The sequence below is a fragment of the Podarcis vaucheri genome (assembly GCF_965113315.1).
Source record: "Podarcis vaucheri genome assembly, chromosome: 8".
In the NCBI taxonomy this organism is placed as follows: domain Eukaryota; kingdom Metazoa; phylum Chordata; class Lepidosauria; order Squamata; family Lacertidae; genus Podarcis; species Podarcis vaucheri.
In genome coordinates, this window is record NC_138766.1 from 53,044,465 (window position 1) to 53,063,802 (window position 19,338).

Here is a 19,338-nt window from a genome sequence, read left to right on the forward strand (position 1 = left end):
TAAAATGCCTTCCTGCAGCATTCAGATGCCAAGCTATGCCTTCCTCTATCCCCTACCTCTCTCAGTGCCTCCTGAAGCAGGTCACCTAACTCTCCTACTTGGCAAGGCCCTGAACAACTACTCTTATTATACTATATCTCCACTTGCAAAAATCTGAGGAGGAGAGAGAGAAATGTGAAATTGAAGCAAAACATGATCCTCTTCTTTGCATTATCCAGGATCAGCTACTCTGAGAAAGGACTTCTGCATAACTCTTTTCTACCTGTATTTTTATACAGAAGGCAATGGCTGCACTTCACCAAAGTTAGTTGAGATCATATCCCATTAAGATCAATGCAAGAAAGTATTTTTTCCCCCAACGTTTTCCAACGTTTCCAACGTGTTCACTTATTGGCAGTGTGCAGAGGATTCAACTTTTGTCACAATTAGCTTCAGCTGGACTGGAGTCAATTTATTCATGTACAAGAAAATATACCAGGATGCGAAAGGGAATTGAGCACTGTTCTTATAAGGATTTCAAAAACAACCAGCAATCTGGTTCCTAGGACAGGTGTAGGGAGCCCATATGTTGCTGAACTACAACTCCCATCATCTCTGGCTATTGACCATGCTTGCTGAGGCTGATGGGAGCTGTGGTTCAGCAACATCTGGAGGGCCAACGTTTCCTCACACCTGCCCTAGGACATTACCTCCTTCCTAAGAGAAAATATCTGTTCCTGACAGTGAGAGTGTTTGCTATTTTATTTTCACTTTTTCTGGTGGGGGGGATTGAAAGCAATGTTGAATACAATAATACAGAAATTAAAATGAACCAGTTGTGGAGTGAGCATCATATGCAACACAGCTGATATAAATTAGCACAGGGGGAAAGATATGCTGCATGCAGTCCTTGGGAATTTATTCTTACTAGACTGATTTTTATTCTTAAATGTAATGGAAGATAAACCGTATCATGAGAAAAAGCTCTAGGCAAGCATCCCAGCAAAAGGGGTATTTACAGCCACTTTTAATGGTAGGCTTCATGTAAGGAAAGTCTTCCTTCCCCCTGCAGCAGCCACTTACAGTAAGGACAGAAATCTTTTGTAGAGCTACGCTTGCATTTGCACTTTCATTATATGCTGGTTTTAACATTGTATTTACTACCATGAGTGACTCTACCAGTGTAAGTGGGGGCACAGCAGTAAACACTTGGTTCAAACATTGTTAAATTCCATTGAGTAAATGCTGTAAGCAACCAAGTAGTAAACTGCAATCTTGAATTTAACATTTTGCATGATGATAATGATATGTTCACCAAGATTCTGCAGCTGCTCACTGTTTTCCATTGAGACTAGATTCTGCCCTAAGGGTTTCATGCAATGGCAGGTGTTCAATAATGGTCCCATACAGGACTTGGACAGGGCTAGTGGAGGACATGGGTGGAGCCTAGCCTCCCCTCCCCCCACCTCCAAAACACAGAGAAATATAAAACCTCCCCACACACAAACACATTTCCCCCCTGTCTCTCCATGCAGGGATGAGAACCTCCCAGCACATAATTCCTTGTCCTCCTCACTAAGTTCTCTTCACTAAGCAGCTGGAGAGTCGTGAGGGTCAGAGGCACACAATGGGATCTCAGCAATCCTATCCCACCTGCTGATAGGTGCTGGGAATAGGTGAGGAGCACTCCCATCCAAGTGCTTTGCAACTGTACCCTCAACCTATAGTGAAAATGGGATGTGTGGGCTGCACAGAAGTTGTCTGAGGTCCACCTGTGGGCCATGAGTTGCCCATATGGGATTTAAACACTGTACCTGTCTGTTGTAATGGCCATTGCCTACAAACAAGCAAATGCAACCACTGGCTGACTAAACTGTCAGAGTCTCTACAAAGTGTTCCTCAGGTTTTGTTAATTACTTATTAGCTATTGGAGAAAATTCAGTATTTAACGTATATTTTACTTGACAGCCATCAGAAACATCTTAAATGTCAACAGCTTGATTTTCATATTTACTGCATCATATCCTATAGCTGGGATTCGAGATCAAGCACAGACAAGCACTTGCGAACACTGAGCTGGAGTCTTTCCTTCTCTTTCAACAGACTTGTGTGCCATTTCACAAACTGATTTTGATACACAGTTGAATATGGGAAACTCACCTGAGTTTCAAATGCAGTTCACTCCCCTGAGCATTAAAGGCTGCTTGCCATATAACATGGGGGAAGGGCAGAAGGAGGTATAATCAGCTGTTTCAACCCAGTTAACAGAGAGCATACATATTTTTCAAATTCTAATCTGTACCAGCTGAATTTGAGAAAAGTGAATATTACAACTGGTAGCCATATATATATTTACCTTGGGCAGAAGATATAGAAGCATGATTAGTCACACCAACAGGGTAAAGAACAGCTTCTTTCCGTGGGCTGTTAGGCTGCTGAATGAAAAGATAACAACAGGGCAACTGACTTTTGGGTTTCGTGGGTGTGCGTCAGTAAACGGGGGGAATTAAGACTAAGAGAGCTGAGTGGGAGGTGCTCGTATAATCTCACTGTATACAAGTTGTACAAGTGACAATAAACTATTTCAATTTCATTTCAATATATATAGCCTCTAGAAAGTTTCAGTGTTCTAGACATAGGAATTTGCTAGAAATTCTGACAAAATAAATAACTTGTTATCTTGTGGAGATAAACTTCAGTAGCCCTACATGCATGACCCATTCTGTTACCCCATCACGGGGCAACTTGTCAGGAAAGAGGGGCTGAGCCTATAAGATGAGTATTAACTATGGCATAGATAGAATTTCCCTAACTTTGACACTTTCTAAAAATTAAATCTTTCAACTTAATTAATAGCTTCTTTTTATTTCATTTTTTTGCTGCAAAAGAGATACCTGGTAAGTAAAGCATTACCCCTTAGTACATTTTTGATATCGTTGGAAATCTCATACAAATTATTGAGTATGCAATTTTATTTCTCAGGAGGGTTCTTTTTCTACTATCAACCTTTCTCCTGAAGTCTCTAGAAGACTAGAGAACAGGGAGAAAGGGATCCAGATTATGACTGGGCATCCTTCTTTCCATGCCTAACTGCTTATTACTGCTGTGAGAATACAAGACCCAAGTATGGGTGGAGGAATAGGTGCCTGGGGACTGCAAGCCCATTACCATGAGGAAACAGTTGATGATAAATTGTAGGACATCACTGAAGATGTTTTTGCAAGCTTGTACCTATGTATTCTAGGTGGTGAAGAACAGACCTTGTGAGATTTGCTGGAGCCAATCAGAAGCACTATTAAAACAGAATCAACATCACTCTGAGCAGTGAGCTGTAGGCTTAGTACCTTCTCTGGAATAGTGAGAGAGAGAGAGAGAGAGAGAGAGAGAGAGAGAGAGAGAGAGAGAGAGAATTTATATGGGAAACACTTTGACAGCCACCCCGACCTGGTGCCCTCTAAATGTTGCTAAACCCCCAACTCCCATCAACCCCAACCAACAGAGAGAAGTGCAGTGATTTCTCTCAAGAACTAGAATAATTCCTTAGTTCCTGCTGGGATTTGCTATTCACAGGCAGGAGGAGCCAACAGTGACAGCTTACTGCTTTCCTCACACAGCTGGCTTTTGCATATTTGGCACATAGGCACCGCATGCAGGAACCTGTTTCTGCGTGCAGGTTGCATTCTCTGCAACAGGGCATTTGCTATTACATTGCTGAAATGCAAATATTTGGGGCTGAGATGTCCTCTATCATAGGGCCCAAGTATAGAACAATACACAACCTGTGTTGTAGTCACTGGAGCACAGCAGCTTCCCCACTTGTTCTGGCAACAAGAGGTGGCATAAGAAGGGTGATTAACAGGAAGGACCATAGAGCATCTGTCTCATTTGGAGAGCATCCCAGATTCAATACCCAGTATCTCCTGGTAGGATGGGAGAGACCCCAGTCTAAAACCCTGGAGAGTGGCTGCCAGTCAGTGGAGATAATACTCAGCTAGATGAAAATGATCTGACTGAGTACAAGGCAGCATCCTATTCTCCTAACAGGATTCCTTTAAATAAAATTAATACATTTACATAAATAAAATAAGCAGTTGCTTCCCACCTTAGTATTGTTTTCCCGTTTTTGGAAACTAGTCACTTCAGGCAAAATCTTTATTCTTTTTGGGCTATTTTTTAGGCCTAACACTCCAGTACCCTTCTGATTGTCCTACAGATAATTTTAAAGCAATTTCTAAGGTATGAGTAAAAGAATGCAAAGGAACTAATAACCCTGTGTGAAAGGGGCTGTTGTCTGCTGTCCAAGTGGGTTTCTGTGTACATTTATAGCATGAAATAACCTAAAGTTCCTCATTAACGTAAGAATCATAGTACAATTCTTGTCTGAACCTTCTAAACAGCAAATGAAGGATAAATCTTTTGCAAAACTCCTGTTGTATGTGTCTTAGTCAACTTGGCGTGATACCTGTATATTTCAAATTCCCCTTCATTGCTACTTGAACATAACAGGCTTAAGGCTTAAGGAAAAACTGACTCCTCTTCATCATAAATGTGTTATTGAATAAGTGGGTTCTGTTTGGTTCTTTCCATTTGTAATCTCTGGAGGGCTGATGTTTCATGTTAACATGTGATGACTAAAAATTCAAATAGTGCCTACACTCTGAATGTGGAGTTGTTTGTGTGAATTCTGCACCAAGTGGATCCCCTGGTTTACACCATGGCAAACATACTAAAGGAACTGTTTGTTGTGGCATTGTGAAAATGTAAGTTCATACAGCTGTCACATATGAAGGACTCCCTACACAGAAGCTTCCACACAATTTAGGTTTAAAACAGCCACTATGTGGCCATCCAAATTGATATTTTTTGTTATTAGAAATGGAAATTGAGACATTTGAGTCAGAGAGGGCTCTCAAAAAAGGGACTTTGTGCTTCTTCTTTGAAAAAGAAACTTAGAATATTAAACCAACAAGAAATCAAACAGTACAGTTTGAAGGCTGTTGAAACAATTCTACATGAATTCTCCTTTATGAACTGCTTCCATTAGCTTTGCAAAAATACAACACAGTCAATGATTTTACTGAAGCAGGATAGAGCAAGCAAATTGCACACAGAATACTTCAGAATCTAAAAAAAATTTAATATTTTTCTAACACTCAGATCTGTTACTCCATGTAAAAGTTAATGTTTACTCAGAAGTAAGTCCCAGTTCAATGGGGATCACTCCCAGTGTGTTCAGGATTGTAGCTTTTATTTTTTAAAATATAGATTTAGAGTACAAAAATAGAATATTCCAGCTTCTTATTGACTAAATGTGTTTGTGGGTGTTGAGCTTCTGTATTTGATGCTCATGATAAACAATATACTTAACTGTGTGGGTTGTTTTTTTTTTGTCAAGGCCTCCCAGACCAGTCACCAGCATGAATGACACATTGTTCTCCCACTCTGTTCCCTCAGGAAGCCCTTTCACAAACAGAAGGTGAGTCTTCTTCCTGATATGTTTTCAAATAAGAGTTCTCAAATACCTGTTTTATTGTATAACTTCTTCTCAAACTTCATGAAAGCAATAATGGAAAACAGGCATAGAATGCTCAATATCTTCATTGTTTTAAACTGAGAAACTAAACTTATTTGTTACATTAATATCTCCACTTTTCTTCCAAATCTGCTTTGTTTCATCAGGTTCGCTATATCCTATGCTTTCAAACCATGCCCAGGGTTCAGAGATGCACATGAATACAGGGACATAACATCTCCATCTAAATCACTGATTTGTTGGAGGAAGAATGAGCAACAACCTCAATAACTCCTTTTTTTCTCCTTTCTCGTCCACTCACAATCCTCCCTTGATTATTAAGCCAGTTTTCTGTGACATACAAACTAAGAAACAGCGATTTAAGTATTATATGCAAACCAGAATTGTAAACCATAGTTGGGTCCTAGTTTGCAATCCTGGTTTGTAGGGAACACTTAAACCAGTCTCCTGGCTTGGAAATCACAGGGAAACTATGATATAGCAAACCAAGAAGTTGCTCTGAAGATGAGTATACAAGATGAGGAAAGATGAGTCATTGAGCTTGCTATTCATTCTCTAACATAGCATTGTTTGTTGAAATTGAAGCATTGAGTTTGATCCATAGAGTTGCTCGTTTAGGTGCTTTTTTGCTTTTTTTATTTTTTTGTTCTAGTGACGCAGAATTAGGGATATTTGGGGAACTCAGTCTTTGCAAATTCAGATATGAACTGACCTGATCCACACTTCCTGGACTAATGTGCAGATGAAAATATAGCTACCCATTGCATTTAGCAGGTTTTGACAAACAAACAAACAATCAAGTATGTTTTAAAATGCATATTTTAAGAGGAAATACATTTTAAAATACATATTTAAATGTGATTTTTATGTTCATGCATGCAGATTTCTTTTATTATTATTTTTTAAAATCGCAGATTAATGGGCTGCAATGCATCTACAGGTGAACCCATGCAAAAATTACATGGACCAGAGAATGACCCGTTCATCTCTAATCAATCCAAGTCAACTGTGACCATAGAGATTAGCAGTAGGACTGGTTTGAGAGGCATGGCCACAGTATGGAACGGGTTGGGATGCAATCCATAATCGGTGTAATCCAGAGGGTTGAAGCTTCCACAGGATACATCTGAAAGTATCCTTAGAAGCAGACTGTAGGCACTTAAATACCAAGAAACAGATGAGGACCTGCTGCCAAGTTCTGATATGAAAAAACACACACAATGATTTGAGGATTCTATGTAACCTGAATCCTGGGAAACGCCCACTTATTTTGTGTTTCTTGGTAGCTTGCCACTAAGATGGTTTAAGTCACCCTTCACAATTCCTTTTATTGCCCCTCTAACCTGTCAATTGCTCTTTTGGAGCAGGGCTTGCTCAGTCCCTTCCACTTCACTGTCTTTTTCACTCTTCGCTCCCTCCTTGCTGCTCTTGCTTTTCTCATTCTCTATTCTAACTTTTCAATCTCTCACTATCCTCCTACTGTTTTTAATTGCATCCACTTCTTTGCCTCTAACCTCCCCCTCTTTCCCTCTTACCAGTGTTTTTTTTCTTTCGCTGCACTGCTTCACTTATACTCCTTTCTGGCTATGTCTCAATTTCTCTGACCATCTCTCCTCACTTTACCTCCTTCAGACCTTCTGCTCCTGTTAAATCCACTCTGCATTTATTAAGCTGCAGGTTAGATGTCTCTATGTCTTACAAAGCATTGCTCTGCCCCACCCCAGGGGCAGACTTTGATAATATAATGCCCTCGGCAAGAACAAAATTGGGCACGTCCCCTAAATATGTCTTATTTTCACAATAATTCATTTGGGCACAGTTGCTTTTTAATGGATCAATATGGTATTATTATTATTATTATTATTATTATTATTATTATTATTATTATTTATTTTGTGCCCCCTCAGCTCAGTGCCCTGTGTGGGTGAAGCACTTGCACTGCCCTAAATCCAGTGCTGCCTACCTAATATGATCCACCTGGCTTGCCTCCCTGATAGCAGGGCAACATGTTTGCCATCCTTTGTGTATTTAAGTAAAGTAAGGGAGATTCCAGGATGTTTGCTGAAATGGCTTGCTGGGTAGGATTGAGCCTCTGTGCTAGCTTCCCAGTAGGTTGGCCACTATTGCTTCCCGGGAGAGGAACAGTGACAGGGAGGTTGGCCCAATGCACTGGCAGGAGCACTGGATTGGCTCTGCCTGAGTGTTTGCCCTGTGCCAACCTCCCTCCCACTCGCCACTCTCCATCCGAATAAGCAACAGCAACCCACTTGGCCAGGAATCCAGCATAGCAGCTTTGCCTCACCTGGTAAGCTGTTTCTCGATGTTTGTATGCAAAGGTTGGTTGTACTCCATGCTCAGGTACTATGAATTGGGCATGGATGAAATAACAACTTCCTAGGTGCAAGGAGGCTTATTACCTGAATATTGATGTTCAATCTCCTTTATTGCCAGCCAAGTTTTGTTATCCATGTCAACTGTTGTCCTGTTCTGTGATGGATCCCAGAGGTCACTTGTCTACATTTTCTTTGAACCTTATGTTTCCCTCTCCAAATGACATCTCAGTGAATTAATGTGCAGTCTGATCCAATCGTGGTGGGGTTTTTTTTAGTGTGTGTGTGTGTGTGTGTGTGTGTGTGCGTGTGTGTGTGTGTGTTTTGCTTCCAGTCCTTATTAATTTGAAACCTTCATTCATTCATTCATTCATTCATTCATTTATGTCAGTATCCTATCCACTATGGCTGTAAACTAAATGCTTTTCCCACCAAACGTATCCCCATGTATTTCTGTTTGCACAGACTGTTAATGAGATTTCATTGTTTGAATCATTCAGGTTACATGAGGGTATAAATGTAGCCAGTCCTGTGGCTGATGAGCACTCTCTTATAAAGCTGTATGTAAATCAGCTTCACAACAATTTACGGTCAGTATAAGAAGAGCACTAAACTACTAACTGATGTAGTTCTGTAGCTAGTACATTAAAATCAGTACATTAATATATTAGTCATTCTTCAGAAGTACTAACGGGGGTTGTTTTTTAGACAAAGGAATACTGTGGTTTTAATGAGACTTCAAATGGATCTCATGCTGAGCTTGAACCGTCCTTTTATCTTGCATTTTGCACAGGGCAAGTATTTAAATGAATAACATGCGCTTGCCCCAGTTTAACCCTTAGGCCTGCTGACCTGTCTAGTTTAATTTTAGTGCCTTTCCTCCAAAACGCAGCTCAAAAAGAAGCTACATAATCCTCACAAAGGCACACCAATTCACACAGGGATGCAGCTTCCCGCATATAGTTGAGGTTGGCTTGGCAAACCAGTTACAGAGTGGGCAATGTTAAATTATGTATAATCAGCACAGCTGTAAGTGATGCCTCTCAGTGTCCCTAATAGCCAATGGACCCACTAAGGACTACAGAGGGTTAAAATAGAAGTTGTTTTAATGGTGTGTTCGAGTCCTGTGCTTGGGATTCCCCATACATTTTTCTTTAAAAAAGCAACTGCAATGGCTCTGATCCAGATTGACAGCATGGGGATAGGATTTAACCTTTTCATCTGGTGCTGTTTCCCTGCTGAAATATATCACACAGAAACTGCAGCTTGCCACTGACATTGAAATATAATGTCAACTTTTAAGTAGATGGTTAGTTGTGCAGAATTATTTTAACATGAAACTTGGAAATCTATAAAACCTGCTTTTTATCTGAGCAGTCCTGGGTGTTTCTTGAATGTTATTACATACATTCTGTTGTTTGTGACCCTGACTTACTAAGAAGGTAACAAAACAATATAGTAAAATAGCAGCAGCAGCATCTTTTATGTTACAGTAGTGAAGAAAGTCCCGCAGTAAGTGTGAAATGCCTGTATAAAATCAATGCATTTAATATCACTTGAGTTCACTGTACACCACATATCTCTTGCTCTTTGTTCACTGTGGACATTATATTTTAGAGGATCTGTACTCTTTGACAATAATTTACTATCCAGTGTATTGAAATCTAATAGTCTATGTTGCTCTTTCACTTTACTTCCCATAAATATTTTTCCCGTGGAATTCTAGTGTATAGCACTGATTCATACATTCTGCAGTGATGCTCGAATAACATGGTCTCAAATAACTTCCACATAAATATTCTGGTGTTGCCTCTTTTTGTATGGTGAAACTACCTGTTCTTCATCCCCTACTTGTGGGCTTCCCAAAAGTACCTGATTGGCCGCTGTTGGTTAAAACATGTTGACTAGATGGACCTGTTGCTTTCATCCAACAGGGCTAAGTTTATGTTCTTAGTCACGTGTATGCAATTTTGGAGGTCCAGGAACAAGCATAAAAAACTGCATGCAGGAACCATACCTATCTTGATTTTTCACATACTTAATTAAAGCCAGTTAGTCCACAGAGGACATTTTTACAAGTGATGTCAGGAGCAAATTTTATCACTTGTGAATTACTGTGACATGGATATTGGAGCTGTAAACTCACTTTAAATTGGGCCAAGGGCTCAGAATACAAATATAAATGTGAATTTTAAATGTTTGATGCACTGTTTTGTTTATATATGAACGGGCACAATTGTGAATAGAAATTTTAGTGCCAATTCTGTGCTCTTAGGTTAGAAATTATATAATAATATATATAATAATGCAATTATATAATAATGCAAATGTTCAGAAAGTAGCTTTGTAGCATCTATGCAGAGATGTGAAATTTTAATGATGGTTTCTGCATGCCATGTACAAACACCCCTATTTTGAACACTGGGTGTTAGACTCAAAGTTACTTTGCTAAACCCCTGGGTGCTTTTTCTGGGACAGGATTATTATTATTTTTAAAGCATGATATTTTCTCTCCTGGTAAAAGAAACTAAGAGGTTACTGGTCAAAATGTTTAGAAACAACAAGCTTATAGAAGGACCATAAATGATCCAGTTAACTGTGCATGTTAGGCTCATTTCGGAAAATGGTAGATGTCACACTCTTTCTGTTAGATAGCTAAAAGCATACTCATGCCATTTTTATAACTGAACAACTAAAACCAAACTGTTACGTCAAACTGATATAAAATGTAAGTCAAGATAGGAAGAAGTGAATGTGTGCGGGCACAATAAATTGTCAGTCTTCAAAGCAATGGAATATCATCCTACACTTCCATTAATATATTATGGACATGATCTAATTGTGAAACTAACCCCATGAGACCAATGAGTCTTTAAACGTGTGTTTTTTCCTGAACAGGAGTTGCCTATGTCACATAACTGAGGAGACTTTTATCGTGGCTAGTCTTATCCTCTGGTCATTACTACCATTTTGTGGGATTGAATTCCATATCTGAACTGTATTTGTCTGTACTGAATCTTCCAATTCACCTTTACTGGATTGCATGGGTTCTACAACAATGAGAGAGGGGGGAATAAATCTTGCTATCCATACTTTGAATACTTATATACTCCTCTATAATGCCCACTCTGTTTCCAGACTAAAAAATCTCAGGTGTTGTAAAGTTTCCTCTTTCCAGTCCTGTGATCATTTGCCCTTTTCTGTACCTTTTCCACCTGTACAATATCATTTTTGAGGTAGCACTTGTATGGTCCATATCTGTGAACATATCAGCTAATGCAATGCTAGGCTAGCTCCCAGGCCTTATTATTAAAAGAGAGAGTGATAATAGCATCTTCTGGGCCTTGGATAGGGAGCCTTAGTAGGTCCCTTATTGTGTTCATGTTGGAATTATGCCATGTTTAACTAGGTTGAAACAAGATTTCTCTTCCATAGCTTAGCTACTGCCTTCTATTAATATCAAAGTATGTTTTAAAAAAAACCTTTCTCAGGGCATGTTTGTGACTGAGAAGAGATTTCACTGATACAGTGCTAGCACAAATATTTGTAAGGAAGCAAGATCACTGGCAGTCTGAGAAGTCTAGAACAGGTGGTGATTTTTCTCACCTTCATAGGAATATGGCATCATTTTGATTTGGTATGTTACTTAAATACAGCCTCTCTTTGCACTTTTATTCAGTTAGTTGATGAAAAACGAATGTCAACATACAAGTTACAGGATACAGCTAGAGCTGAGATGAAATCTCTCAGAACATATTTTTCTGAGATGATTTCTGGGACATATCTTTTTCTCAACTAACTAGAAAAAGCATAACAGGTCAGGAGAATTTTACCTAAATATTCTCAGCACTTTTTTGTGTCTGGTGGTTGCTGTCTCCCTGCTTCCCTTGCCCTTGCCCCCATCATACAATGCACCAGAAAAATATACTAGCTCCAGTGCATTACAGAGAGTGTAAAATAGATAGGCTATTTGTACACAGATGTAGATAATCACCATGTTGGAGACTTTTTAGCTTGCTTGGGGGATTCCCCCACCTGCATTCTACAATGGTATGAATGCATCACATTGACACAGAGATCTGTGCATGCATGGTAAGGCCAACCATGCTGCAAAAGCCTGTGTCACCCACAAGTTAAGCAGAACTGGAGACTGGAATCTGTTTCAGATTCTAGAAGCATGAAAGAAAGACCACAGATAGATAACTCTTCTGGAGTGGTACTGAGTGGTAAACATAACCAGGAGCAGACACTGTATCATTTGTAACCTGACGTGTTCACCAGGATCCTGTGGCCTAGATACAGATATGGGCCCCCAATATGCATATGAAGTGCTGCTCTTCTACTGAAATTTGAAGACTTACATTGTGCGCATGGAACAATTCTCCTTTACATAGAACATTCCCAGTATTAAAAAGAATAGCGTATTCCCTTGCACTCATGGAGTTCCAGTTGAACAATGGAACACCATAGTTTTTCATATGTTTTTCCCATGATTTCATCGGAAACTGCTTCCAAATTAGTGTGCTAAAATATTCACTTCTAAGCCATCAATTTCAATGGAACCCAAACAGATTTTAGTAAGGAAAGGATTCTCCTCCATTATACCACAACTACTTTAATCGCCTCTTATATAATGTTGTAAATGGAGAAATCCATTCCTATACATGGCACACAGCCCTTTGGCTATAATATGCATTTTATTTATAATAGCTGGCATGAAAGGATTGCTATGGAATGGAGAAATCGGAATGGAAAACCTGGAGCAGAAAAAAGTATTTATGCCGTGTTTCAGAATTGCATCAAGAAATGTTGTTGTGGTTCTGTATATATTTAAACATAAAAATGCAAACGTAAAAGAATATAATAACAAATAAGCATGGTAGAGCACTATATAAGATCGTAATACTTGACTATGTTTAAATCAGAGGTCATTTCAAAAATACTTGTTCAATGTGAACATTTTCTTGGAGATCATCCATAATGGAGAGAATATCCTTCTATAATGGCAAAGAGAAGAACTGTGTCTTAACTTCATCCCCACCCCGCCTAGCTGAAATGCTACCCTAGAAAATGCTTTCTAAAGAGTTGGCAGCATTAAGTCTCACTCCACACAGTACGTGGCTTGCAGCTTAACAAGTTAAGGCTGCAAACCTAAATGTACCTTCCTAAGCTCCAATGAGCTCGGTGGATCTTATTTTCAAGTAGATATGTGTAGGATTGCAATTTAAATAGGGTTCTAGAAACCATTTTGGCTGAAGCTTAGGATGTATCAGCTTCCTCTAAAATGTTTATAAATCAAAGAAGTAGACTTGTAGAAAATCACCATTCTGTTTTGTACAAATCTGATAGTCCATTTTAGACTTTTAGAGCAATTTTAGCATTATCTGTTATTTAAATAACTTACCTATGTTGTAGAGTTCAGTGGATTTCAGCCTTCATGGTTTACTGTCTTAGTTGTCCTGTCTCATTAACTAGCTCTCCTTACAAGAATAATGAAGTAGAGCAGAACAAATTGCTGGCTAGGGCTGCTCCAGCTTTTTTGAAAGGCAAAGGGTAAGTTTTAAAAAGTGCATCAGTAGCTTGCACTAACACAACTAAAGCAAATGCCTTCTCCTCTTACTATACTATGCATTCCAAAAAACGTATCAACGGGAGAATTTTAATTTCCTCATAATTTATCTGCCAGCTGGATTAAGCACAAATAAACAGAGACATATGAAATATAGTAGCACACTTGAGGTCTTGCTATGACATCTTAAAATACAGGTAATTCTACATTTTGATGTAGATTTGTGTATGCGTAGTTAAATTTTGCACTTCAGTCCTAAGAGCCAATCTATACAGATCGAAAGATAATGGAGTGCACAGTTCCTAGGACTGTAGCATTTCATTCTATATTGGGAAAATCAGGGGTGCAGTACCTGCTTGGGCGCCTTGGGTGGCACGAGCTGCCCACAGGGTGGGGCAAGTGGAGCTTTCATGGAGGCCCCCGCTTCGTCAGCTGTAGGGCAGATGCAAGCCCCACGTTGCTGTTTGAGGCAGCTCAGAGCCTACAGGCACCCGAGCCACCGCATCACTCCCAGGAGAGACATGTGGCTTGCGCTGTAAGTGCTGCCCCCACAGTGTGGTGCCCAGTGCGCCACCATACCCCAAGCTATGCCTCTGGCGGAAATCACATGTTTGTTTGACCCCCTCGCATCAAAACATACCCAGCCACAAAAACCTTGCACTTTGTGTGAGAGTGTTCTAACCTAACCACTAGTTTGCTAGGTCCAAAAAACATTTTGCGTGGGCAAGCATTCTGACATGTAGTCTTCTACGTATCATTTGAAATGGTTCATTCTAAGAACTGTGTCACATGGTTGTTGGTTTGTTTCTTTTTGCATGTGTAGATTGGCTCGCCTGACTGATGTCAGTTGAATTCCCCTTTAAAATAAGTGTGCTTAGTACTTGAGCTAAAGGTTAGCAGTTTCTTATATTCTAAATTATGCTTCATTGTAGCACTAATCCAAGGCCAGATCCTGCATGGTCCTTGAGCATCTCTGCTGCTTTAGCTTTTGTAGGTGCTGATATTCTTGTCTTGCAGGCCCACTTTCTTAATATCTCTAAGTTCTACCTTGATTGGATGGAATTGATAACCATTTCAACACTTGTTTTATGGAGAGAAAATACATTTGACTGCTCATTTTACAAATTCCCATTTCACACTCTTACTTGCTCCTGCTTTCTCTGTTTATTTCTCTTTGTCTGTCCGGACTATACCCTTTTCCCCCCAACCCTGTTTCAGGTTACAGTATAGCCTCGATGTTGCAGACAGGCTGGCTGATGAACATGTTCTCATTGGGTTGTATGTCAACATGCTCCAGAACAACCCCTCACGGTTAGTGCAGGCTGGGCACCTTGGTGGGGAACTTTAGAGACGGATCCAGGCCATTACAGAATGCAACTCCTCAAAGGACTGCGCAGAAACTAAACTGACTGGCCTGGTCCTCGTTCCATTGGATTTCAGCACTGTTAAATATTACAAACAGTAGAATCACTACCATGCACATTGATTTGTGTTAGTCTCTAAAAGGCAATCATTAGTGTGCTTATCAATATTATACATACTCTGACCCATTTGTCCTACTAACTGACCAACTGGGTGACAATCTACATGAGCCACCACAGAATTGCTGCATATGTAAGGAATATTCTTAAGTTTCTTTTTGTGTGAAATCTGTATGAAAATTCTCACATCCAGTTGTCAAAGGCACATGATTTCACTGAAAAGACACACATGACCATCACTCTTCAATTCACATAAAGTGTATGTTCCTCATTACATATTGATCTACAACTTTCTTATATGGAAGTGACATCTGAATGCCTTGATGAATAAGCAGCATTAAATCCAAATACAGTAATCAGCATAATTAGGTGTTTTTTCAGATTGTACTGTTGGCAGTGGTTGTTACTAATAATCGTTTCTTTTGCGCTTTTAATGTGCATATTGCTTTCCTGGCTTTATGCTGTTTATACCTAAAACAGTCGTTTCAGATAAAGACAGTTACTTATCCAAGCATCCAAGGGGTTCACGGCTAAGCAGAAATTTCATCTCAAATCCCTCAGGTCCAACACCCTATCAGTTAGTCCATGCTAGAGTGTGTACGACAGAATGCACAGATTCAAGTATTCTTTGGAATATTTTTTCAAGTGAAGAAATACAGTGGTTGAATGAGAGGACTTTTTATTTGCCTGCTCTGTTGCCACTGTAGAGCTGTACCTTAGGCTGATCTCAAAAGCAGTTGATAAAAGGTTGGTTGAAAGCATGTGGTGGTCCACCCTATAGTGTCTACAGAATAATGAAGGCTGGGCATCACACTCATGGAGTATTTAAGGTATGGGATCATGACTTAAACTTGGTTTTGGATTCTGTAAAACACATTTTCCTCAGCAGACATTTAAAAGGACGCCTTTTTTGATGTAAGACTGGAAAGCTCCCTGTGTTGTGACATGTGAATATATCCTTTTACATGGTTAGATAACTGATGGGCATTTTCTGAACAGAGTGTTCTGGTATAATAAGCCATCCTGCTCTGTCTATGCTTCTTGCTAGCTATAGCCATTTACTTGCCAATTGTTTTTGATATCAGTCAAATTGAGGCCCTTTCCTTTTTGTATACACTTGCTAGATGGAGCTGATGTAGTTTGAGTCCACATGCTCAGTGCGGAGAAGAAACTGTGTGCCATGATAAACCCTTAAATTGAATGCTTTTGAAGGTTTGGATGGGTAAAGAAATAATGAAATCCTTTATAGTTCAAACTGAAGCAATGTGTAGTGCAAAACATATGATTATTGACATTCAAAGATTTCAGTATTAACGTACTTGATTGAAAAGAGCACCAGTCATTCCCATTATATTAACAGGCAAAATTAGCTAACAGACTTAACCATTTACAGATAGGTAGCCGTGTTGGTCTGCCATAGTCAAAAATAAAAAAATTCCTTCCAGTAGCACCTTAAAGACCAACTAAGTTAGTTCTTGGTATGAGCTTTCGTGTGCATGCACACTTCTTCAGATACACACTGATACAGACTTAACCATGTATTGCATAATGCTTTGTGGTAGGGAGTGGAGAAGTGCATAGTTCTGAATATTTAAGAGCTCAGGCAATATGTTATTCCTGAGCATTATATAATATATAAAGACTGGCATCAGTCCTGATACTGTCCGTCTGCTATTGTCTGTGGTTATGCATTGAATTGGTAAGTGGCCATAAAGTTTTTGTACAGCAGGCCACAATATTCCCAGCTCTAACTAATAAAGGTCTGCCGCTTACAGTCTAAGGAAGCAAAACCACTGTTCACTATGTCCACTGATACTAGGACCAGAAGCAATTTAGTTGAAATTGCAAAGAGACAAACTCAGATAAAGGTTTAGGGCAACTTTTTATAACAAGTAATGGAGCATGCAGAGTAGAGACAATTGGGAATCTTCCATTGCCATTTGAATGCAAGCCACAGCTTTATCCAATACAGGTCTGATTGCTATTCAGTGTGGTAGCAAATGATCACATGTAGCAGCAATGCCTGATACTGCCACAGTGCATGTGATCCATTTCCAAAAGCCATTATCATCCTAATGAAATACTAACACTAAAAAACAAAAAAAAATCCTCAAATTAAGCAAAACAGCATATCTTCACAGATGCTAACATAACATTAGTTCTGAACTCTACATACTGTACAGCCTCATCCAAATGGTCTGGGAGGCATCAGTGATATTGAATGGATTGCTAGCTGCCCTAGCCTGCTGTTGTATGTTTAATGCACAGAATTTCTGAAACTTTCATGGCATGGAAATAATATCACTTGCTAATCTTGGTGCATCAACCTTCTGCTAAGAGACGTATTTACAGCAGCCAGTTGAAAAGTTGACAACTCCAAGGATACTCGCAGTTAAATAGGAGTAATGTCCCCAAAGGGCTGCACTGACATGAGGGACATAAATGACTTCAATCAATCAAGATATTTGAATAGCCAAGATTGAGGCGTGTTGGTTCCATAAACATTTTTCTCATGCAAATTTCAAAAATGAAATGTACTTTTAACTTGCATTTATTTTTGGCATGTGGGCACAGGGAGTAATTTTCCTTCAAATCAGAGTGGCTTGTGTTTACTGGAGTGTGGGTGTCTTTGTTTCCTTTCCCAGGCAAGTGTGATATGACTAATTTGTTTGAGCCATCTGAGTTGACTTCGGGTGAATTAGCAGACTCTAGTAGTCTCAGAAAATCTATCAACTGAGAAATAACTAGTGGTGTTGCCTTGCCCTTTCCCACTTAATATTATACAAGTATATATCAAAATAATACATAGAATTACTTTCTCCCACAAACTTGCAACCACAGTGTCCAAGTGTATGTTCATATGTTCTGTTGTCATGACAGCAAACAAGTGATGGAATTGTCACCTCTTGACTTGCCTAGAGGAGAGGATATATAGGATTGTTCTGGTTTTCCATCCTATCTAATGACTTTTTCCATCCTATCTAATGACTTTTTCACTACGAGAATTATTTGGGATACCCCTGGCCTTTCACAGCATATTTGGAAGCAGTTTTGCTTTACTTTCTCCCACAATTCAATAGGCACTATTAGACATGCATGGAATATTTGGAAGGAAGGATCCTGCCTACACCACCAGACTCTGTGGTAACTGTGGTGAAGCTTCAGCCTTTCTTCCTTATTTGTGACTAACTGCTATCTACTCTTAATGGGAAAAAGTAGAATACTTTTCTTGGGGACAGTGTTGCACCTCCTCCACCCTTCCCTTATAATTACAGTGGCCCAGTTCGCACAATTCAAACCATGGCTTATTGGGAACAAGCAAATATGTGGGTTCCTAGAAAGGATGTCATAGGCGAAGGGGATCGAGATATGGATATGCTCGTACCCCTTCCAATCTGCGCCCCATCCCGAGGAACGAGGGTAGGGTGAGCAAGGATTACTCACCTCCGTCACTGGTGTTGTGCAATGCCAGGTCTATAGGCAAAAAAACCGCCACCCTGCGAGACTTCTTCACCTCGCAGGGGGTTGACCTGGCTTGTGTGACGGAGACCTGGGTGCGCGAAGGGGAAACTGTTACCTTACGAGAGATGGCGCCCCCGGGTTTCTCCGTCCTCCACCAGTCGCGGACTGTGGGCCGGGGGGGAGGGGTGGCATTATTAATCCGAAAAGACTGTTCTTTCAGGGCTCTACCATCGCCATTGATCCCTGGCATTGAATGTGTTGGCCTAGTGTGGGGCTCCGAGGTGAGCTTGGCTGTCTGGCTGGTGTACTGGCCACCTAGCGCACCAGCAGCCACCCTGTCAGGCCTGCTGGAGGCGGTGGCCGGCTGGGCCTTGGAGTTCCCCAACCTATTGGTACTGGGGGACTTCAACATCCATGCTGATGCCACTCCCTCCTCACAGGCTCTGGACCTGGTGTCTTCCATGGCGACACTAGGGCTCTCCCAGTTTGTTTCGGGCCCCACACATCAAGCAGGCCACACGCTGGATTTGATCTTTGGCGCTGGTATAGATGTGATCATGTTTCCCTCGATGAAGGTGCCATGGTCTGATCACTACGCACTGAAAGCCAGGATTCATTTTCCACCCCCACCCTGCTTAGGTGGCGAGCCAATTTGGGCTCGCCCGCGGAGGCTGATGGACCCTGATAGATTCCGTCAGGCCTTGCGGGACCTTGCTCCCCCTGGCGACTCATTGACTGAGCTTGTTGAGGGCTGGAATATCCAGCTCCTGGCAGCCATCGATGAGATCGCACCTAGGCGCCCTCTGCGACCCCGCAGAAACCGGGCTCCCTGGTTTACCGAGGAGCTTCGGAAAATGAAGCGGGACCTCAGACGGCTAGAGCGAGTATGGCGGGGTGCCCGTGACGGAGCTTCAAGAACATCTTATAGGGTTTTTATGAAAACCTACGAGATGGCAGTGAAGGCCGCTAAGAAGTCCTACTTCT

At 40.5% G+C, this 19,338-nt stretch overlaps 1 protein-coding gene and 1 long non-coding RNA gene across 26 annotated transcripts in view; one reads left to right on the top strand and one right to left on the bottom strand.

Annotated features, from left to right (window-relative positions):
* The window catches only part of DTNA (dystrobrevin alpha), a 199,308-nt gene that overhangs the window by 147,442 nt on the left and 32,528 nt on the right, over positions 1-19,338 (top strand). For 13 of the 25 annotated variants that reach the window (XM_082234780.1, XM_082234769.1, XM_082234787.1 and 10 more), the window contains 4 exons: positions 5,375-5,455; positions 8,343-8,432; positions 13,318-13,395; positions 14,630-14,722. In XM_082234780.1, coding sequence (XP_082090906.1) covers positions 5,375-5,455; positions 8,343-8,432; positions 13,318-13,395; positions 14,630-14,722 — 342 coding nt within the window. The remainder of the gene's footprint in view (positions 1-5,374; positions 5,456-8,342; positions 8,433-13,317; positions 13,396-14,629; positions 14,723-19,338) is intronic. The other 12 variants (XM_082234789.1, XM_082234782.1, XM_082234784.1 and 9 more) reach the window with 5 other exon arrangements.
* Positions 1-19,338, bottom strand: part of LOC309539080 — a 204,004-nt gene that overhangs the window by 32,406 nt on the left and 152,260 nt on the right. The window lies entirely within an intron of this gene.